Source organism: Rhinolophus hipposideros, assembly GCF_964194185.1.
Source record: "Rhinolophus hipposideros genome assembly, chromosome: X".
NCBI classification, from domain to species: Eukaryota; Metazoa; Chordata; class Mammalia; order Chiroptera; family Rhinolophidae; genus Rhinolophus; species Rhinolophus hipposideros.
The window spans coordinates 116,852,042-116,875,540 of NC_138046.1; the positions used below are offsets into that span (position 1 = coordinate 116,852,042).

General features: G+C 42.0%; 1 protein-coding gene across 12 annotated transcripts in view; it reads left to right on the forward strand.

Annotated features, from left to right (window-relative positions):
• The window catches only part of CTPS2 (CTP synthase 2), a 101,833-nt gene that overhangs the window by 14,172 nt on the left and 64,162 nt on the right, over nt 1–23,499 (forward strand). For all 12 annotated transcript variants that reach the window (XR_013992899.1, XR_013992900.1, XM_081041756.1 and 9 more), the window contains 7 exons: nt 1,823–1,993; nt 3,825–3,925; nt 12,238–12,354; nt 12,500–12,583; nt 13,420–13,500; nt 17,625–17,776; nt 21,235–21,367. Coding sequence is in view for 10 of the 12 variants with exons in the window: in XM_081041756.1 (XP_080897882.1) it covers nt 1,823–1,993; nt 3,825–3,925; nt 12,238–12,354; nt 12,500–12,583; nt 13,420–13,500; nt 17,625–17,776; nt 21,235–21,367 (839 nt within the window). In the remaining 2 variants the exon portion in view is untranslated. The remainder of the gene's footprint in view (nt 1–1,822; nt 1,994–3,824; nt 3,926–12,237; nt 12,355–12,499; nt 12,584–13,419; nt 13,501–17,624; nt 17,777–21,234; nt 21,368–23,499) is intronic.

Genomic DNA, 23,499 nt, shown 5'->3' on the forward strand with positions numbered 1-23,499 from the left:
TAGGTCTGTCTTTGTACTCTGTTCTGTTCCAAATCTCTTTGTTTCTTCCTGTCTACCATTTTAATAGCTGCAGCTTTTTATTATCAAGTAGGTCAGGACTTTTCTCATTATTCCTTTTCTTCTTTTTTAAAATGTTTCGAAATGTTCACTGTCTTCAAGATTAACTAGGAATTATTTTGTCAAACTTTACAAGAAATCAAATTGAAGTTTTTGACAGGAATTGCTTTAACTTTATAAATTAACTTGGGAAGAATTAAACACTAAAAAGTATTGACTGGCCCATTCAGGAACTTTATAAGTGGCTTTGATTTTATTCATACCTTCTTTTATGTCTCTAAAGTAAGGTTTATAGGTTTTCTTCATGTAAGTCCTAACATTTCTTTGAAGTTTATTTCTGAGTATTTTATATACTTTGATTTGTGATGATATCTTTTGTTTTTGAGTCACATGTTAAATTCCTTTATGTAATAGAGACCTTTTTGGATATTTCGGTTTTGTGTATTTGTTAATGTTATCTTGTTCTATATTTGTATATATTGAAATATATAGATGTATTTCAATCTTCCTTTACTCACTGTTATTCATTGTAAGGGCTTTTATTTATATTTGTTTTTTGGTTTGGTAATCACACCTGTTTTTCTTCCAAATTAACTTTGCTGTCACTATCAAGTTTAAAAAAATCTATTGGAATTTTAATTATAATTGCTGTTTTTGAAGACTTGTCATCTGCAGTTTTTCTTTCTCTTCTAAGAACATAATGCGTACATACTTTTAAAATTTAGGAATGTATAATTTGAAGACCTTTGCCATATACCTGGAGTACTGCCAAACTGGATCTGGCTTAAATTACCTAAAGGGGTTTCAGAGATCGTCTCTTATTTGTCAGAAGTTAAGATTATCAAAGTAAAAAGACTTTTTCATAGATTGGTGCTTCCTGATTAACGTGACAAAGTGGAATTTGGACTGGAAATAGAATTTAGGAAATAGGAAAATATTGTAATTTCATCAATTTCCTCTTTTGTCCTTAGAGATCTTCCCGACCACACTTAGGTACCTTATAAGGGAGACATAAAGGAGGATATAAAAGGTTTCTGATTAGGTTTGCAAACAAGCCAACCTTTTTTGCTGTGAACATCTCACAGCAGGAGTAAATGATAGAATTTCCTTCATCAGGTTCAATTCTTATTAGGTGGCTTTAGAACATTGGACTCCCAACTGACGCCCCCAAATGACACTGGAGACCCAGAGACATGCGCAATAATCAACGCAGGTACTCCTTGTGGGGTTAAGACTATATCTAGATCCTTTTTCATGGGGCTGTTGTGCAGATGGCTTATTGCACACACTGGTTTTTTTGCTTCACTTTCACCAAGTTGCCCCATGGGCTCCCTGGGGCCCTGCTTTTCACCTACTGTCAGTTTAATTGTGGCTTTAACCAAGAAGGGAGTCAATTAAAACTTTCTTATGCCAATTCCAGAGTCCAAGATACCTGTGCTTTGAAGTAAATTGCTATTAATTTTAAAACTTGCTGTTTCAGAGTCCCTTTTTCATGTGGTATGTGAGGAGTTTGAAAAAGTTAAATCTTGAAGACAGAATTTCAGTAAGCATTTAAAGAAATACCACAATAGGATACCAGAATTTTTCTGATGCGTTTTCAAGGATATAAGTGAATTGTTAAGTTTTTCCATCAAAATAATGAAATGATGATAGAATATGGCTTATAAATAAGTCTCTTAGCAGCTTTTTAATAAAATGTGTCCGTCTTTGAAAAATGATCTACTGGGAGCAAATTAAACATTTTTACATTGCCTTTTTTTTCTAGGTGAGGTGTTTGTCTTAAATGATGGTGGAGAAGTTGATTTAGACCTTGGAAATTATGAAAGGTTCTTGGATATTAATCTTTATAAAGACAACAACATCACCACTGGGAAGATATATCAGCATGTGATTAATAAAGAGAGGCGTGGTGACTACCTGGGGAAAACAGTACAAGGTATTATATTCCCCAAACATTAGGGAGCCCTGTGTGCTGCGCACCTATATCCTGCTGTAAATAGACGTGACTGTGACGAGGTCCTTGCCCTCCACATGGTCGCATCCTTTTCAGATCTTTCCCTTTTCCTCAGAAGTGTCAATTCATCCTCCATGTTCCTGATTGTATTCTCATCAGTCCTTTTTTTTTTTTTTTTTACTAATGCCATTGCTTCCCTTAGTGCATAGATTGCCTGTCTTGTCTCTCTCTAGCTTTTAGTTATGAAATCCATGGAGAACCACTTATTCATTATTTTTATCTGATTGGGATGCAGCTTTTTTTTGTGGTTTTATTTTTTTGTCTTTTATTTAATATGATCTGTTTCTCCTCTTCTCTCATATCTTTGCATGCGTGCTGATTACTCCCCTTTGAAGGACAGCGTTGGGGAGGGACTGAGGGATTGAACTGGAGTGGCAGGTAGCGTGGGCTGACCCTTTGTTCACCAACCCTTTCCCTCGATGGTATGGTTCTCTTTTATCTTAGAAGGGATTCCCCCCACACACACACCTCTGAAGTCTTGTATTTGTAAGTTCCTACATGGTAGGGTAAAGGCCCCTTTAAATCACTTTCATGTTGGAACCAGCTGAGAAGTAGATGTAGGATTAACACAGATCGAGAGCAAAAGATCAGCTATGTTATTGCTAAAATTGGCTGGTGTGGCCTAGACGTCCAGTACAATGATGCTTTCTAATAGTTTTCCCCCAAGTGTCAATCTTGGGAAGAGCCACGGAAGGGAGAGTTGCTGCCTCACATCTGTGTTGTCCCAATGATGGAGGAGATGGCAAGTCCCCAGACCTGGACCCTGAGCCCTAATCCATGCGTAGTCCACATGGAGGCAGAACGCAGCAGACCTCATCCTCCCTGAAAGGAGTGGGCCAGGCATGTGCAGTGGGTCGTTCCAAATGCACCGATCAAAGATGACTTCTTCCTGCCTTCCAGGGTGCTGCAGGGGTGAGGTGGGGCAGGTGACAGGTGGAAGCTTCGCCTCAGCTTCCTAAAGGCTAACGTTTCTACTTCCTGCCGTCACATTAGGTTAGGTGGCTGTGCTGAGTCCCCATGCCCCCACGGGGATGTCACCTTTCTGTCTGTTCAGTTGAGATAGCTAGCTGCAAGCCTGCTCACCACCCAAGGGAACCTTGGGCCTCATAGACTTGCAGAGATGTTGCCTTTTGTCCTCTTCAGCTGACATTAGTAGGTACAGGCCCCTGGTCAGCACACAGACCTTGTCTATACCCTCTTGAGTGGATTCCCCCACACTGGCTGGTGGGCTGCCTAGGGTCTGCAGGGCCCGGCCACTCTGCGTTCTTCTTTCCTCTGAAGTCTAGCATTCAGCATCCTAGGCAGCCCTCCTTGCACAGTTTTTCGTTGGCATCATAGGTGCTTTCTAGTTGCATCAAGATGGTATTTCTGCTTTCTGTTTCTTGTTCTCTGTGGTCGGTCAGTTTCAAGAGAAAAGACATAACACTTAAATGACTAAATCTATACTGCACCTGTGGTATTAATTTCAGTGAAGGAAGATCATAGCATTAGGACTGTAGCTTATCTAATTTCCCAGGTGGCTGTCAGGTTATTTGGGAGATCTAAAGACAGTGATACAGTGATAGGGGCGGCCGATTAGCTCAGTTGGTTAGAGCCTAGTGCTAATAACACCAAGGTCACCAGTTCGATCCCCACTTGGGCCACTGTGAGCTACGCCCTCCTTAAAAAAAAAAAAAAAAGAAAAAAAGGCAGTGATACATTCCTTTCTTGTGACCATGAAATAAGCTTTTGTGCTAATTAATTCTTTCTACAGTTGTCCCTCACATTACCGATGCTGTCCAGGAGTGGGTTATGAATCAAGCCATGGTGCCCGTGGATGGGCATAAGGAAGAGCCCCAAATATGCGTTATTGAGGTAAGCGTGGCACTGTTCTTTATAAACTTATATCCTTCTGGGTTTTTAAGCATCTGATCTTTATTCATTCAACAAATATGTAGAGATGGTCTCCTGTGTGCCAGACACTGGGCTAGGAGGTAGATTACACCGGGGAGTGACATAAACGGTCCCTGCCCTTTTCACAAGTCAGTGGGCAAGGTTGGCATTAAACAGAGTGAGTACCCTTGGGGTGGGCATGCAGCAACCTGCATGCGAAGACCTCAGTTGCTTATAACGTCAATGTTTGGGGCTCCTCTGCCAAGCCTGGGTTAGGAGTCTCTGGCCTTGAGGAGCTTGCAGATCACCCTGCCTCACACAACTGAATGCATTCTAGTGAGCGCTATTTGAGAAGCATTTGCAAAGTGCATTGGAAGTAGAGAGAGACGGAGTTAGGGAAGTCTGATGGGAGAGGTGATTTGGAGGTATTAGCAGTTTAAAGGAAGAACATAGTATTTGAACGTGCTACTTGTTCCCTTCTTCCCTTACTGTCAATGTGCAGAATGAGAATAACATCCATATACTCCTTATTTAAATGTCAGTTGATGTAATAGCTAGGCAGGAGAGCAGAATAACGAACATTTTGTTTCCTAGGGTCAGACTGCTCAGGGTCAAATTCTTCCTGTGACCCCTGAGTGGTGTCTAGGTCAGTGGTGAGAGACTGGAGCTAGACTGTTTGTGTTCATGGCCCAGTTGGGTCCCTTACCAGCTGGGCGACCTTGGACGAGTTCTCTTAACTTCTTTGTGTCTCAATATATTCATCTGGTCAATAGGGATAATGATAATACTTAACTCATTGTTTTGAGGATTAAATAAGTCAGCACATTTAGTGCTTAGAATAGTGTAGATCTATAGTATGTGCTCAAAAATCATTAGCCATTATTAAGGTGCCTGTGTGACTCTTGGCAAATTACTTCTCAAAGCTTCAATGTACTCATCTATAACAATGTGATAATAATGTAATATTGTAATAATGACAAGATGATAATAACAGAGTTGTTGCGAGGATTCAATGTGACAATATAAAGCGCTTGGCAATGTCTGGCTTTCGAAAGTGCTCAATAAACATGTTAGTTGTTATTATTGCCATCGCTATCAGTGTTAGCAGATAGATATTATGCTATCTACGAGATCCATTTTGTTAATAATAGAGCTGAAAAATGTAACATAATGTGCCATAGTATATATTAACTATTTTGTACTACTGCAATAGTATGGCTGATAAACTTAATATAAATGTGTAAGTGTGCTATACAAAATTTTCTCTTCCTTGGTATTTATTCCTTCACAATTTACGAGGCAAGAGGGAATGCTTCCTTTCTAATTGTTTAAAATTGGAGTATAACAGAAACACAGAAAAGTGTACATATACATGTATAGGCTGATGAAGTTTTACAAATGGAATACACCTGCATAATTAGGCTTGCTTCCTTCAAAGACATTTAATATCTAATACAGTGAACAGTTTGCAAGCAAATTGGGCAACAATAAAAACAAACAGTGTGAGAAAAGAGAAAGGCAGGTAAAAGCTCCAGGAAGAATACCAACTGGGCATAGATTGACTGTACAGCGAAGGAGATTTACACGGTCACTCCATTTACTGATTTTCAATTTTTAGGCTCGATGTCAGGATGTATCAGATGAGGCTTAAAAGCAGGGATGTAAATGATCTCAGCTCTGAAAAGAGGATTCATGAGGTGGACGGGGTGGAGAAGTGTTGGGGTGAAGGAGGGAGATAAGAACCTCATTTACTCTGTGAGGTGCCTACAGATACTGTTAGCACATTCATTCGCTGCTTGATGACAGGGGATGTCTGAGTTCTGAGAAATGTGTCATCAGGTGATTCTGTCACTGTGCAAACATCATAGCATGCACTTACACACGCCTAGATGGTCTGGCCTACTGCACACTCAGGCTGTGTGGGGTAGCCCATTGCTCCTGGGCTACAAGCCTGGACAGCATGTCACTGTGCAAAACATGAGAGTAAATCAAGAACAAGCCAAAATGATGCAATCAAGAGACGCGTGCAGTAAACATGAGCTATATGGGGCTGCTGCTGGCGTAACATGGCATACTGTTTTACGGCAAACATTTCTTTTTTCCTTTTTTCCTTTTTGTTAAATTTATTGGGGTGACAAGCAAACATTTCAAATAAGTAGATAGAGTAGACTCTAAAGTAGCAACACAAATTCTAGTTTGGTAAGTACATAAACCAGTGACATAGTCGTTTATTGTCATTATCAAGTATTACGTAGTGTATTTGGATAACAGTATAATGTAACATTTGTATACACTACAAAGCGATCACTCCCAAAGTGTAGTTACTGTCCATCACCATACAATTAACGCCTTGTATCCCTTTTGCCCATCCTTACCCCCGTTTCCCTCTAGTTACCACTGATCTATTTTCTGTATAAGTTTGTTTTTGTTGAGTTTTTTTTGTACTTTTTTTTTTCTTTTTAGATTCCATATAGGAGTGAGGCATTTGTCGTTTTCCTTCTGACTTGTTTCGCTTAGCATAATAGCCTCAAGGTCCATCCATGTTGTCACAAATGGCAAAACTTCATTCTTTTTTTGTGGCTGAGCAGTATTCCGTGTGTGTGTGTGTGTGTGTGTGTGTGTCACATCTTCTATATCCATTCATCCATTGACAGACATTTTGTTTTAGTTTTTATAGGTGAAAAAATAGCCTTTTCTTAAGACTATTAGCTTAATCACAAGGAAAGTTCCAAATGGTCGTGTGTATGGATGTTTTTGCTTTTTATTGTCTGATTCTACTCCTTTTTAAAAAGTCTATATTTTTAATAGTAATCACAAAAAAAGAGAATTTTTTTTTTTTAATGTACTTGAGGTGCCCCTGAACTTCATTAAAATATAAGCCCAATTTGACCTTGGGATGAGCCTTATTAATACTTTTTAATCTTCCCAGCTTTTCTAGCCATTGTTTTTGGAGAATCATCCTTGAACAAAGCTTTCATATTTCATTCTGGGCCTGGCACACTTGAGTCTCTTTGTCATCATTTTACAAAGAAGTTTGCTATAGAGTCAGACTTTAATTGTTTGCACAATGAAATCAAGAATTCTCAATGACATCTCAAATTAAATTGCAGTTTCCATCTCAACAAACAACAAACAAACATTTTAGGCCTGTATCTGCATTTTGTTCTTTTTTTTTCATGTGTATGTTCTTTATATTTTTTTATTCTGCTCTTGAATTCACTTGTTTGGCTTAACAAACATTAATTTAGCACTTTAATAACTAGTAGCTTTATGATAGCTACAAAGATGATGAGACAATGACTCCTGCTATTCAGGACTCATCGTCTCAATTTTTAATGTCATGGAAACAGAGAAACGGTGCCACGTTGTCCCTAGCAAAACTTCTCCATGCAACCCTGATGTTTGTATTTGCTTATTGGACATCAGGTCAGACATCCTTCTGGGTTTGTTTTAAGTTGTGTTCAACATTTGTGTTTGTGCATGATTTAAGCTTTCGAAGAAGGGTCGCCAAAGCTGATTTTTAGTTTTAAGTGTGTAGAAGCTTTTGAAATGTCTCCAAAGCCTTTTTGTAGTGAGGCGTTAACTTCTCAGGCCAGTGGAGCTGACAGGCATTTGTACAGGTCAACTAAGCATGAACCTGCAATAATTTTTGATTGGCTTCAAAGAATAAAAGGTCCCTCCCTCCCTCTTTCCCTCTTTTCCTCCTTCTTTCCTTCCTTCCTTCTTTCCTTCCCTCCTTCCTTCCTTTTCAAAAGAGAGGACACCTTTTAAGGCAAAACCGACATTGCACATCTCATTAATTTGCTGCGGCTTCAATTTCAACTTTGGATAGATCTTAAAATATTGTCACGAGTGCTATTTTCCCTATTATGTGGGAAAATAATTAACTTAGGACTATTCTAGTAATAATACTGAAACTTTCTGATCATGATGATAATGGAGAGCCAGAGGGGCTGTAAGGGAACCTTCTGAATTAGCAGAGAGAATGCAGTACCACGGCAGGCCACGTGAGGGCAGAAGCGAATAATGTTTAAAGTTTTTGCCTCCTTTTTCCAGATTTCCTGTTGACTCCCAGAATGCCCCCATCAAAAAACAGAAGCTATCTCCATAGGGTTTAGTTTAAGTGCAGACCTCTTTTTTTCCTAAAAAAAATTTTCCCCATTAGATTCTCCTGCACTGTAGTTGTTGAGCCCTTATACTGCTCACCCCCTGCCAGTTTCCTGATTGCTTGTGCTCTTCCTTGGATTTTCATAATTAAGATTGTCATTCTTTTACAGAACGATCATGTTTCTATCTGTTCCATACCCAGGAAACCCGAATTTTAATTATGTTTTACTATCTGAGTTAAAGATAATTTCTTCTGTAGCAATGAAATCCTGAGACTTCTTAGTTTGATTTCATTGTAATTATGGAAACAGGTACCAGAATGCTGTTACCTAGGGCTTATACTGAATTTTGACACCCTTCTGTTCTGTCCTGACAAGTAACCTAAACCCCCAGTGCTGCGTGTAGGGCGCTGGGCTTATGCTGGAGATATATGGCAGGCATGTTCCTGCCCTCATGGGGCTTCCAGCCTAGAAGGATAGAGAGACAGGAAACAAGGACACAAATAAAATAATGGCACCTTGTGGTGAATTACCAGGAAGGGCACAGACAGGATGCTGTGATAGGGGCAGCGGGAGGGAGGCTGCTTTAGGTGTGTGATCAACCTTGGGCTTTCTGAGGGGGGACACAGCTCCCTGGGCTGAAGAATAAAAGGGAGATAGATGCAAATGAATAAGGAGGGTCGGAGGGAGAGCTCCAGGGGCCAGAGCTCGAGGGGCCGGAAGGAAGGGTGTGCCCTTCTGAGGCCCTGAAAGACCAGTGGGACCCAAGCACAGGGAGCACGTGAGGGTGGGGGAGACAGGGTGCAAGGGCCAGATCCAATAGGGCCATTTGCTGGCTGCATAAAGGAGTTTAGATTTTATTTTTAGTGAAGCAGTGAGCCACAGCAGGGTGTAAGCACAGGAGAGAGATATTCTGAGTTTTTAAAAGGTCACTCAGCTTGGTGTGTGACAAATGGTTTTATTGTAGGACTGGAGAGGGTGGAGGTTGGGGGGCTATTAAGATTGAGGGTCAGCAAACTTTTTTAGTAAAGGGCCAGATAGTAAATAGATTTAGCCTTGCAGGTCAGAGAGTCCCTGTCACAGCTACTCGACTCTGCAATTGTAGTGCAAAAGCAGCCATAGGCAAAATGTAAAGGAATGGGCATAGCCATGTGCCAATAAAACTATGCATAAAGACAGGCTGCAGGCCATGGTTTGCCACCCCGTGGTTTAGATTACTGCAGTAATCCTGGCAAAAGATGGTGTGGGTTTTGGTGTCTAGGATGGAAGCAATGGAGAGCTGTGCAAGAGGTTTTGGAGGTATGACCCACTGAACCGGGTTGGGTGAAGAAAAGGGGGCATGGAAGATAACTTCCAAGAATTCTAGCTTGAACCATTTGGTGGGAGGAGATGCTATTTGCTGAGATGAGGAAGCACCCAGAGAAACAGGCCCAGAGGTCGGGGACCAGGAGCTCAGTTTGGGACACGGTAAGTTTGAGTAATTATTGTCAAGGACAAACTGGCCACAAAGCCCAGTGGTGCTGGGAAGAGAGGTCAGGGCTCGAAGTAGATTCCAGACCCCATCAGGCAGCAGAAGCCAAAGAAGATGGTGAATTCTGGGGCTGGGCCCACTGTGATCTCTTCTTCCTTAACATCCAGATCATTCCACATAGTGCTGAAATTTTACTCCAGATTATTGTTCTCTAGCTCTGCCTTATTTTCTTTGCTACATTCTGAGCTCCTCAGGAGCACCTGTCTTAAATTCTTCCCAGCACCGCATGTATAGTGTTGAGCATGGGGTAGCTGTTCAAATGCTAAATTTATTTTAAAATCCATGTGATAGTCTTTAAGTATTTAAATATGAGGATGAATGAGTTAAGGTGAACTTTATCCTGGGCTAAAGTAAAATGCTTAAGTAACTATTGAAAGCACATTGTAAATTAACATTTGTCAAAGGATTATACTGTCAGACATATTCTCAGGGCTTTTGGTACTGCTTGTTTTATAAAGCCAGCATGTTTTAATAGTAGTGATTTAATTCTAGTAGTACCACCATTGCAAGGAGACTGTTCAGATGCTTGCAGGTGTGTGTGTGTGTGTGTGTGTGTGTGTGTGTGTGTGTTTGTGTGTACGTGTACACGTGTGTACACGCGCGGTGCTCAGGTGTTCATTCATGGAGAGAAAGAGAAAGAAGGGGAGGGAGAGAGAGAGAGAATGCTCACTATTTCACACCAGGCAGAGCCAGGTACCTCTCACTTTTCTCATATTGTCACTGGATTTGAATTTTACCTTTCAACTGGACCATTGGTAGAACCAAGCTGATGTTGCTCCTCTGTGGCCTAATGCTGAATCTTTTTATCTGCTTATGAATTCCCTTCTCTTAAAGCCCTCCATTTTACTGTTTAACATTTTCAGTCTTGATAAGGTGAGGCGTTGACAGCCTTATAATGATCCCCCATTTTGGGGAGTGGGGTGGGAATTTACTAGTCTGCAACATTGAAGCGAATCAGTCGTAGCATGACTCGCTCACTTAATTTAGTCCATCTCTCCACACAACAGGCAGAGTGATATGAACACCAGAATCAGATCATTCTTGAAGTCCTCCTTGCTGTCGCTTTCTTCTCTCTTCTTTTTTTATTTTATTTTATTATTATTATTTTTAAAGACTTGATTGGGGAAGGGGAACAGGACTTTATTGGGGAACAGTGTTTACTTCCAGGACTTTTTTCCAAGTTGCTGTCTGTGGGGACACAGCCCCAAAAAGCAGTTTCCAGGCTCTCGGCCTCACATAGAAAGGTGCTGGCTCGGGTAGTAAATGGCCATCAACTGTGATCAGATGGCCAGCAGCTGTGGCTAGTTGGCCGTCAGCTGTAACCCGTAAGCCATTGGCCACTAATATAACGGCTGTGGCTACGCTAGCAGGTAGGAAATGGGGGCTAGCAAGAAGATGGTGGCTGGCAAGCGCAGACTGCTGTTAGGCAGATTATGTAGATCCTGCTTCCTGTGTCTCCAGCCCAGCTGCCAGCGAGAATATATTGGTTTGACTCCCCTATCTATGGCTCCATAAGTGTTCCTTTTTGGCCTTACCGTGTCCTGCGTTCTTATGTGGGGAGCGGGACCAGAGACCCTGCACGACAAATGGCGCAGCGAGCAGGGTTCCCTGCACGACACTGTCCTTTCAATCTTAGTTGTGGAAGGTGCCGTTCAGCTTCAAGTTGTTGTCCTTTCAGTCTTAGTTGTGGAGGGCACAGCTCAGCTCCAGGTCCAGTTGCTGTTGCTAGTTGCAGGGGCCGCAGCCCATATCCCTTGTGGGAGTCGAACCGGCAACCTTGTGGTTGAGAGCCCACTGGTTGGGCCCACTGGTTGGTTGGGCTCTCCAACCAACTGAGCCATCGGGATCTCAGCGGCAGCTCAGCTCAAGGTGCCGTGTTCAATGTTAGTTGCAGGGTGCGGAGCCCACCATCCCTTGTGGGACTCGAGGAATTGAACTGGCAACCTTGTAGTTGAGAGCCCACTGGCCCAGGTGGGAATCAAACCGGCAGCCTTCGGAGTTAGGAGCATGGATCGCTAACTGCCTGAGCCACCGGGCCGGCCCTCTTCTCTCTTAAGCCTCTGCTTGTTCTCTTTCCTGTTTACCTAGCTGTTACACACCATCCCTTCTTCTTATTTTATTTTCTAGTCTTCATTTTCTCTTCCCTTTGCTTCTTCTCCCTCTTAAATGTACAGCACTTTTCTTTTTTATTTCTAACAGCTTTAGTGAGGTTTAATTTATAGATCATAAATTTCACCTGTTTTATTTTTTAAATTTCTTTTCTTTTCTTTTTTAATTGGGGAATATTGGGGAACAGTGTGTTTCTCCAGGGCCCATCAGCTCCAAGTCATTGTCCAATCTAGTTGTGGAGGGCGCAGCTCAGCTCCAACTCCAGCTGCTGTTTTCAATCTTTAGTTGCAGGGGGCACAGCCCACCATCCCATGTGGGAATCGAACTGGCAACCCTGTTGTTAAGAGCCTGCGCTCTAACCAACTGAGCCATCCGGCCGCCCAGTCTCATCTGTCTTAAGTGTACAATTCAGTGATCTTTCGTATATTTACAAACTTCTGTTCTTGTACAACCATCAAACTTTAGTTGTTCTGCTTAGCTTATCAAGAATTTTTCTATTAGTCTGTGTAACATGGAAGATCACTTGAGTCTTTTCTTTCCATTCCCAGCTGGGCGGCACCATCGGAGACATTGAAGGAATGCCATTTGTGGAAGCGTTCAGACAATTCCAGTTTAAAGCAAAAAAAGACAATTTCTGTAACATCCATGTTAGCCTTGTCCCACAGGTGAGCTTTCCAGAGAAGTATGTAGACAAGAACTTCTGTAAGTCTTCCTGTGATGTTCTGTTTATTCCACATTTTAACTAGAGAGCCATTCACTATCCAGGAGAGCTAAATGCCCAATGTACTGACAGTGACCCTTTCTTTTCAGCCCAGTGCTACCGGAGAGCAGAAAACCAAACCCACACAAAATAGTGTCCGTGCGCTGAGGGGGTTAGGCCTGTCTCCTGATCTGGTGAGTTAAAGAGAGTTGGTAAATTTCTTGGAATAGGATCTCCTTTTCTTAACCTATAATATCGTTTAAGTCCTTTCTAGCTCTCAAATGGTTCCTGTGACATTGAGCTTTTTGTATCTGGGAGTCAGGGAAGGCTTATTCCCTCATCCTCAAGGGTTGTTTCACACATTTCTAAATTGGCCATCGGTTCTCCAGGCCCTCCGTTGATTGGCCACAATGACAGCTGAGCAAGTGCCATGTCCTGTCATTTCGTACGGTACCTGGGTCCTTGGGAATGAGATGGGACCCTGGAGATTTTCCTGTGACCCTGCTAGGATGGGCTATCACTGCTCTTGTTTATAAGTAAATAAGGGCCTGTAGGCCTGCAGCCTGTAAATAAAGTTTTATTGGGACATGGTACCATCCACTGTCTACATTTGTCTATAGCTGCCTTTGCACAGCAGGGTGCAATTGCATAGTCAGGATGGTGACTGCATGACCTGCAAAACCTAAAATATTTAATACCTGGCCCTTAGACAAAGTTTCCCAACCCCTGGTCTAGCTCTGTTCTTGTGTTTTTAAAAAAGTAACATTTGTGAGCCTTGCCTCTACTTGTGAGAGACGCCTTCACATTGTGAGCTCTTACTGGTAGATTTGTGTTGAGTTTGATTATAGTTGCTTATATCAGTGTTCAGACCAGTTTCTAAAAGTCCAATGGAATGCCCAGAGTGAATATGTACATACTTGGTCAAGTCTATTGTAGCAAAAAGAAATTTACCTAGCTTCCTCCTGAAAATGAATGGTGGCGTGGACAGCCGATTCCTGCCTGCTGACCTGTGCATAACTAACTTTGACAGATTGTCTGCCGAAGTTCAACGCCCATCGAAATGGCCGTGAAGGAAAAGATTTCTATGTTTTGTCACGTGAACCCTGAACAGGTTAGTGCTACTCTTTAGATTTTATTGCCTTGCAGGCACTTCTGCTGATGCCAAAGTTTTACAGCTCTTAAATTATCGTATTGCTTTTCATAGCATTTATGAAAATTCATATCCAACCATGGCTTCCTTGCCTTTAAGTGAACACTCCTGAGTCCTTAGATAGAGTGCATGTTTCGTTGCATATTCATTCCTTAAGTTATAGGTACAAAACCAGGTGGGCTTTTTAACTTGTAGTCATATCTCTAGAGAGAGAACCATGTGAAGCCTGCTTATCCGTTTCTTTATCTTGTCTTTCTAGGGCACTGACTGCTTTCACTGCGATTTCTCCTTTGTACCTGCTACAGCTTAACTCACCCCAAAGCACACATTACATTGACATTCATGCTATCACTTCTGATTACATCAGTGGCCTCGGTTCAGTTCACTGCCACAGAAACTGTACCGTGATTTGGGCTCAGGTCCTCTGTCCTGTCAGATTTTCCACCTGGGTATCTGAGAGTCCACTTTTCCTTTTCCTTTTATTCTCTTATCTCTGTCTCTTGTTTACAGTAAGGCTCAGGCACAAGGGATTGGAGTTGGCTATAATTTAAAAAGTGATACAACCAGCGCTCAGGAAAAGGGTGAGGTTTAGCAGAAGCCTTTTGTTTTCTTCAGATAAGCTCTGAGTTCTCTGAAGCCTGAAAACCATCCAATCAGATTTCTATATCGTGGGGAAGTCTGATGAAGTGCCTCCTGTCCCATGCTTCAGGGTCAGTGCATAAGTCTGAACTACTTTGAAAAATGTCATGGCAGGTTGAAAGCACTCTCCTGTGTTTGTATGGTGTCAAGCCACTTTGATTGTATTCAATTTTTTTTTGTACCCTTCCAATTGGTAAATAGTACTCTCTGTATTAAACAAATATAACTTGGTTTCCTAAATAGAAGGAGACTACAGCTTTTAGAGTTGGGTGTTTTGAGAGCTCTATTGACGTGCAAACATCCAAACCTGTAGAGAACTTTTATAAGAGTTTATTTGAGCCAAACAGATGAATGCCAGGAAGCAAGATCTCAAATGCTCCGAAGAATGAGAGTTTTGCAGTTCTTTTTATATATTTGGAATTAAGGAGGGAAAGTAAGGAAGATTACATGAAGGTGGGAGAAAGCAAGGTGGGGATTGGATTACAGGATAGTTAAAAAGATTATGTACTCCCTTTAGGGTGGTTATGCCTCTGAGGGGTCTGAAAAAGAGGGTTACTCTGGCATTTCAAAATTGTGTTAACCTAGACACACAATAACAATGGACAGGGCTGGCTTAAGGCAAGGATAAACTGTTTACTAGAGAAGTTTATAGGCCTAAGGTGTGACTACCCGCCATGACCTACCCAATTAGAAATCTGTGATCAGATCACCCTGTGAGGTTATTTTCAGTCACCGGGCTTGTCATATTTACAGAGCCCCCTTTTCCCTCACAGTTCTGAGACAGGAGATTTAGTTCAAACTTTTGACCATATTGAGTATTTTTTCTATATAACTATAGATTCTGAAGAATGCTGTGTCCCATCAGTCCACAGGACAGTTTATTAGCCATTTTTCAGCGCATCATTTTTTCTGATAATGAGTTAATGCTCCCATTTCATAGTTCCCAGCGAATTTGCTTTTAAAGCACTTCTCATCTGGGTTGCCCAAGAGGGAATAGAGAATCCAAGGTGTCTCTGTGGATGTGGCCCATTACTGTGACATCTGAAAAAATATCTCTCTGGCTTGGAGGATGAGTAACTAGGTCCAGATTCCATGTCTTCCACGTGTGGGAGTTGTGGACGTCCAGAGCTTTAATTTTTGTGACAGAGCCTCATATGAGTGACATCTCGGCACTTTCATTTGTGTTGGTGAATGCACAAGTGAGGCATACTAGTCTTAAGTATCAGGTTGGTGATGTCCAAACAGCTTAGGAATTCCCTGGATGGATAGCGATGGATTTGGGGAAGACTGCACACATATTGTTGGCAGAGCATTTTTTGGCGTTTATTTAGGATGTAGCAGATCCTTAAGTGCCTGCCAGTAGCTTCTTGGATGTACTTGAGAGGATGGTGAAAGCTTGTTAGGGTAAGTGTGAAAAACAACCACACCACCTGGCAGGGGAGCCATTCACCTCTAACAGGTGCAATTAATTTGATTGTGGGCTTGTAAATGAAGGGGGCGGACAAAAGCAACCACAGCAGCAGCAACAGCAACAAATGAATGAACAAATAGACTGCATACCCACATTTCGGAGACAAGGTGTATGTCTTCAATGCTACTGCTTTAACCTAAACTTAGAAGATGGTACCTTGGGCCATATGTTTTGATATTGACATATAAAACACCCACATTCCAACACCAATTCTCTGACACCAGCTGGGGGTCCTGCAATTCAACTCTGACACTAATGCCCCAGAGTGACAGTCAGACTCCCTAGGTTTAAGGGCTCAGTCCTTCACAAGACTGCCCTCGCTTCAGACACCAGCCACAGTTTCCCCAAACTACTCACACTTCTGCCTGGCTGACTACAAATTTGGGTCTCCCCACCACTCCTTCAGGTTTGAGAATTCTCTAGAATGACTCACAAAACTCAGGAAAGTGCTATATATTTACCATTTGTATGGACGGAGTCCCAGAGAGCAGTTTCCAGGCTCTCGACCTCATGTGGAGAAGTGCTGGCTCGGATAGTAGATGGCCATCAGCTGTGACTAATTGGCCGTCAGCTGTAACCAGTTAGCCATTAGCCACTAATATAACTGCTGTGGCTACGCTGGCAAGCATGGGTTGTGGCTAGCAAGCAGATTGTGGGTTGCTGATTGTGTTGATCCTACTTCCTGTGTCTTTCCCGGCCACCAGCGAGACTGGCGTGCAGGAAGACCCCTCATTGGGGTACTGGCGGATGTTTGCTTTTGTGTCTCGACCAGCTGCCAGCGAGAATATAGTGGTATGACTCCCCTATCTATGGCTCCGTTGTTGTTCCTTTTTGGCCTCACCATATCCTGCTTTCTTGTGCGAGGAGCGGCAGCTGAGTCCCCGCATTTGACCATTACTATGTTATTATGAAGGGTTCAGATGAACAGCTAGATGAAGAGACACATAGGGCAAAATCTAGGAGAGTCCTGAGTACCAGAGCTTTTATCTCCATGGAGTCAGGGTGAGCCAGCCTCCTGGCACACCTGTGTATTCACCAACCAGGATCTGAGTCTTGGTGTTCACTAAATCATTATTGTCATGCGGGGTGGCATGTGGGACGTCATGCAAGATCTCTAGTCCCACTCCCCACATAACGAAGGATAGGGTGAGGCCAAAAAGGAAGACACACAGAGCCAGAGATAGGGGAGTCATATCACTATAATCTCGCTGGCGGCTGGGTTGGAGACATAGGAAGCAGGAGCCACACTGTCCACAACCCGCCGTCCTAACTGCAATCTGCGTTTGCCAGCCACCATCTCCTTGCTGCTAGCGTAGCCACGGCAGTTATATTATTGGCTAATGGCTCACTGGTTACAGCCAACAGCCAACTAGCCACAGCTGATGGCCATCCAATCACAGTTGATGGCCGTTTACTACCTGAGCCAGCACCTTTCCACATGAGGCCGAGAGCCTGGAAACTGCACTCCTGGCTCTGTCCCCACAATTGTCCAGGATATTGAACTCAATCTCTAGCCGCCCATTCCCTCCCCGGAGGTCAGGTGGCTAAAAGTTCCAGCCCTCTAATGACTTGGTTAGTTTTTCTGGTGAATAACTCCCATCCTGAAGCCATCTAGGGGCCACCCTGAGTCACCTCATTAGCATAATGAAAATACCCCATCACTCAGGAAATTCCAAAGGTTTTTGAATCTCTGTTTCAGTAACTGGAAACAAAAACCATATACTATATATTTTTTTTATTCTACCACAGCATCCATGGTTCCAGAGGTAGAATAATGAATTCAAACCTTTTTGTAATTAGATGAAACTAACCTTGGGTGAATTCTGCCTCTTGTTTAGGTGGCTGGACTCTTGGTTTTGTTCTATTAGTATAAATGAACTGCCAGGCTGTTGAGTTCTGGCTTTTTCTTCAGCTCCTTCTTATGTCATATTTGAGTCATTCCACTTAAATATGGTGTTTTATCATCATTAACCAGGTCATATGTATCCATGATGTTTCTTCCACGTACCGAGTGCCTGTGCTTTTGGAGGAACAAGGCATTGTTAAATATTTTAAAGAGAGATTGGATTTGCCCATTGGTGATTCTGCAAGTAATTTGCTTTTCAAGTGGAGAAATATGGCTGACAGGTACGTGAAAGATGTTACTAATGTAATCTTTAATAATTCTTGTGTTTAGGAGTAGGACTGAGACGTACCTTAAAAGGTACCTATATTGCGTTCGGCTTTCTCTGTATGTATGTTTTTTGTCTGGATATGTCTAAAGCTCTAGCACATTGTTAGAATGTTTTGCTGTATTCTTTGAAGATTTCTGGGGCCTTTGGAGCATTTTGTTAGCTTATTTCTTAGTTTCTGTATATTTTAAAGTTTTAAATGTCGTGGGTTTTTCTGTTTGTTTTTTTGTCTTGTTTTGCTAGTTTTTAAGATTTTGGGGAAAGGGAGTCATCACTTTGTGAGGGGTGTAATGTCTAACTTTTACATTGTTTTGTACACCTGAAACAAACAAAACAAACAAACAAAAAGATTTGGTTAACATTTCCTAAAGAAAATCGTTTTGAATGGGAAGTTTTGCCTATATTATTGTTGTTCCATCCTGCGTTTATTAGCTCTCAGCATCTTTATTAAAACCCCTGATAAGTTTTAATTTTATTAGTTTCTGCAAGGTTGTTTCATTTGAAGTCATGTGGAAATTAAATCTCCATCGCCTGTTTTCTTTTATTAAATATAGATGGGGTGTGACTCCGTAAAGCCTTGGCTGCCTGGTTTCTTGTGCAGCTTAGGGAGAGGCAGGAGATGCCCCAGTTACAAGTGTAGGCTCTGGTCTTGCTAAGAGAGTAGAACTTAAAAGTTCTCATCACAAGAAATAAAATTTGCAACTATATGTGGTGACAGATGTTAACTACACTTATTGTGGTGATCATTTTGCAATATCTATATCAAATCATTATGTTGTGTACACTGATACTAATATGTTACATGTCAATTATATCTAAATTAAAAAAAAAAAGTGGGCTTTGGCATCAGGCACAGTGGATCCTGATCCCAGCTGCTTCTCTTCTCACTAGCTGTGTGAGTTTGAGCAGATTACTTAACCACTCTGGGCTTTTTCTCCTATCCATGTATAACAGGGGGATACTAGTACATACATAGTGGAAATTATGAGAGAAAACAGGTAAGGCTTTAACAGTGAATTAGATACTAAATATTGATTATTGATGTTGGTAACAATAATTAAAATGATTTGGTGACAAAAATCACTGACCTTGGTAGAAGACTAGTAGATTGAAATTCTCTTACCCTTTCACTTAAAAATTTAAAAAGTGTTTTAGAATTTCTAGGGCAAGTAGAATCAGGAATAAAATGCAGTTTCTGAGCTTAGGTACTCTAATGAATGATGATAAATTAAACCGCTGCCCTGCAGAATGCTTAAGGAATCAGTCATTTTGTAGGAATTTTCTGAGTAGCTTCGGGCTGATTCTCTTTGAGCACTAGAAATTTAAATATTTTAACTCTTTTTATTGGAAATAGCTCTAGATTATACTCTGTGCCTCTGTGCTTTTTTTTTTTGAAATGTGTGTGTGTGTGTTTTGTTTTTTGTTTTTTTATTGGGGAATATTGGGGAACAGTGTGTTTCTCTCAGCTCTAAGTCGTTGTCCTTCAATCTAGTTGTAGAGGGCGCAGCTCAGTTCCAAGTCCAGTTGCCATTTTCAATCTTAGTTGCAGGGTGCTCAGCCCACCATGCCATGCAGGAATTGAACCGGCAACCTGTTGTTGAGAGCTTGCGCTCTAACCAACTGAGCCATCTGGCTGCCCCTTCAGGAGCTCAGCGGCAGCTCAGCTCAAGTCATTTTCTTCAGTCTAGTTGTGGAGGGTGCAGCTCACTGACCCATGTGGGAATCGAACCGGCAACCCTATTGTTCAGAGCTCGTACTCTAACCAACTGAGCCATCCGGCCGCCCTGCCTCTGTGCTTTTTAAAGCCAGTTTTTGGTTTTCCTATTAGTTTCCTGTGGCTGCTATATAACAAAGCACAACAAACTAGGTGGCTTAAAACAGCATTCTCTCACAGTTATGGAGGTCAAAAGTTCAAAATCAAGGCATCAGCAGGGTTGGTTCCTTCCAGAGGTTCAGAGAGAGAATCTGTCCCTTGTTCTGTCCTAGCTTCTGGTGACTGTCAGCAGTCCTTGGTGTTCCTTGGTTTGTGGCTGTAGGTCCAAGAGGGAAAGAGGTCACCAGGGAGATGGGCTGAGGATAACTGCCTGGACAGTGGCCCTTCTCCATGGTTGGTGTGACCCAGTGCACTCACCTGTCCCACCTGGCTTGGATGACTCCTCCTCACTTGAGAAGACCGGACATGAGTGAGTGGAAAGGAAGGAGGACTTGGCAGTATTGACTCCAGTCTTGCGTCCTTCCCGGGAGCAGAGCTGATGTCCCTCCCTCGATGCAGGAGTGAGAACGGGTTGGGGGAGGAGGAGGGCTCAGCTAAGCTGCTGTGCTCAAATGTGGTTGTGATCGCCAGTGCGCATAGGCCAAACTCTGGGCCAGGAAGCACTTCCCTCTGGTGTCTCTTGACATCTTAGCTTGACACCGACTTGCTTTGTTACCAGTGTCCTTTATGTAGAGCTGGGGTGAAGCATGCGCAGCTCTGTAATCTCCAGAGCAACATAAACTTAAGTAGCAAGTGAAAGGTTGAGTCCCCTTCTCTCAGGTACTTCAGTCAGCTTCCTAGAAAGTCAGCTTTACTGTCAGTTTTGACCTCTTCACTTCTTGTGCATTTCTCTCCTCCCAGCCTGTTGACATCTTGTTGCTCTTGTGCTCTCTGCAGATGTTAATATGAATGAAGAATATTCCACACTACAGTAGCATAAGGTGTTGGGAGGAAGAGTTTGCTTCCAAGCCTTAAAATATCTTCAGCCCCAAGATGACATTTCCACATACTTAGTATCAGACCAGACATTTTTCATGTTCTTTGAACAGATTTCCTGACAAAACCAACAGTAAAGATTGTGGCTCTAATAGTAAAATGTGATTGAGCGTTTTATGTAGAATGGAATTTTCTCATAAAAATGATCTAAACGCATTGTAACACTTTAAATAGTACTCTTAGCACCATTTTTCAGGCATGCCATGAATAACCTGGCTTTTGTGGGCCAGCTGGGAATGTAACAATTTTTACTGTAGACACTTGGAATGTATTTTCTTATATAATGTCACCTTACAAAGTTAATATTGGAATGTTTCCTGTTGACACTTGGAATGCATTTTCTTATACAGTGCTATTTAAGGATAGCTCATGTTTATGAGATGCGGACAACTTTTTATATTTTTAATGCTTTTAACTTTTTCTCTGATTTATATCTGTGCCTGCTTATGTAAACCAATATTGGGATTTCCTATGATTTTGAAATCCGTTGGCATTAGGTTTTAGTTCTTTGTGGGTGGGATGGGGATTTGAATTAAGTACATTAAGTTCAGGGCGCATCTGCTCCTAAGGTTTTGAAAAGTACCTTGGGATAAGAGGGGTGGCTGTCATTATGTTGGTGATGGCATGTTACATGCGTATAACCTTAAATTTGTCTTCCCTCCCAGGTACGAAAGATTACAGAAAACCTGCTCCATCGCCCTGGTCGGCAAATACACCAAGCTCAGAGACTGCTATGCCTCTGTGTTCAAAGCCCTGGAACACTCAGCCTTGGCCATCAACCACAAGTTGAATCTGATGGTGAGTCCCTGCCTGGTCTTCTGGATATTTCAGTCATTCACCCTAATATCTTGTGTCTCAGAGAGGTAGGTTGTGTTGAAGGAGCCCTCAAACCACCTCCAGGTTTGATGATTCTCTAGGACTCAGCATATACTCAGACTTATGGCTAAGCTTAATTACAGTGAAAGGATACAGAGCAAAATCAGCAAGGAGAAAAGGCACACAGGATCAAGTTTGGGGGCAACTTCAAAGAGGCCTCTCCCAGTGGAGTCACAGAGGACTTGCTGAATTCCCCCAGCAACGAGCTGTGACAACATGTATGAAGTAGTGCTGTCTGCCAGGGGAGCTCACTACAGACTCGGCACCCAGGGTTTTTATTGGGAGCTGGTCACATTGGAACCCTCTGCTTACAAAGTACCAAAATACCATGCTCCCAGAAAGAAAGCAGGTGATCAGCATAAATTGTGTTGTTTCTACAAACTGTAGGCACAATGAGCCACTCTTACCAGTTCTGAAAATAGGGGGTACCTTTCCCAAATCCAAGTTTCCAGATGCCAGCCAAGGGCCAACCTTATAAGCAGCCTTTCCAAGGATGGCGATCAGGCCTGCTGTGCTAACTTTGTTCTGCATACAGGTTTAAGGCACAATTTTTGAAATTAGGCCGCACGTATCCAGGGCCATATATACTTCATGCGCATTTAAGTACATTGTATTTGCCTAACTGGAAAATAGAACTTTTTTCCTTTCAGTTTTGGAATTCACTCCAGTTTTTCAAAATGCTGTATTGCCTTTTCTAACTTGGAGGAGTGATATCTGGCAAACAGTGACCATTTTTTAAAATCAGTATTATGGGATAGCAGAGGTGGAGCTATTTATATGGCTTGAGTATTTTTTGTGTGTTTGTTAGCTATAGAAGTAGTATATACTCAGTGCAGAAAATTTTAAAAAGGCATCATGTAAAATGCAGACAGCAAGATTCCTCCTCCCTGAAGTCACACTTCTCTGTAGTACCTGTTACCCCAGTTTGATGAATATCTTTCCAGACTTTTCTCTCTCTCTCTATATATATAAATGTTTATAATGGTATTCTGTATGGGTATATCACAGTTCAGTCAGTCCTTATTGTATTGATTTAAGTGGTAAAACCGTTACATATGAGCAAAAGGACACATTTATGTGTCCAAGAAATTTAGTAACTTGCACTTAGACACCAGCTTAGGACCTATCCGACTTCTCTCTCATCGCTATGTAGCCACCTTCTTTTCTAACCACTTTTTATTTTTGGCTTTACAATTAATGTTTTACTTCCCGTTCTCCTCCAAGTCCTCTACCCCCTAGTAGTAAAAAGGAAACAGGAATAGAAAAATTGTTATGATACAAATTTTGTGAAGCCATTAAAATTTTGTATGTTAAGATATAGTCAGATAGTGATTTTTACAAAAGATACTGAAATAATATAGTTATGTAGGGACTGTTATGTACATAGGAATTGTACATGATTTTAAAAAATTACTATTTTTAATTAAAGTTTCTTGGGGTGACAGTGGTTCGTATGGTTACATAGGTCTCAAATGTACAATTCTGTGATACATCATTTATAAATCCCATTGTGTGTTCACCACCCAGAGTCAGTTCTCCTTCCATCATCATATATTTGATCCCGTTTACCTTCATTTTTCGTTTAATAGAGTTTATTGACACTCGCTTCTACTCAGTACTATTGGAGACATGGTCTTGGCATATTCTTTTTGAGTCCAGTCTGTTGCTGTGTTTACCTCACCTGCTTTCCAGTCCTTCCTCCATTTCCCATTTTGTCCCAGAATGACCCTTCCAAAATCACTCTCGGCTCCTTCTGTTCCTGTTGTCCCCTTACTTAAGACCTTTCAGTGGCTTCAAGTGTAAACTTCTCTGACTGGGTGGAGCCTCTTTTGAGGGTCCCAGAGTGGTCACCACTTTCTCTCTTTCCTCTGAGGTTTCATGCACACTGTTTCTTCACCCCCCCACTTTGTGTCCCGCACACCTCCCAGTGTGCACATACGTGCTCATCTTACTTCTGCTCGTCCTCGAGGGCTTCGCGTCTTGGGCATCACCTCCCCAGCAGTCTTCCCTGATGGTGCTCCCTCCCTTCTTTACTCCAGTGTCTAGGTCTAGAC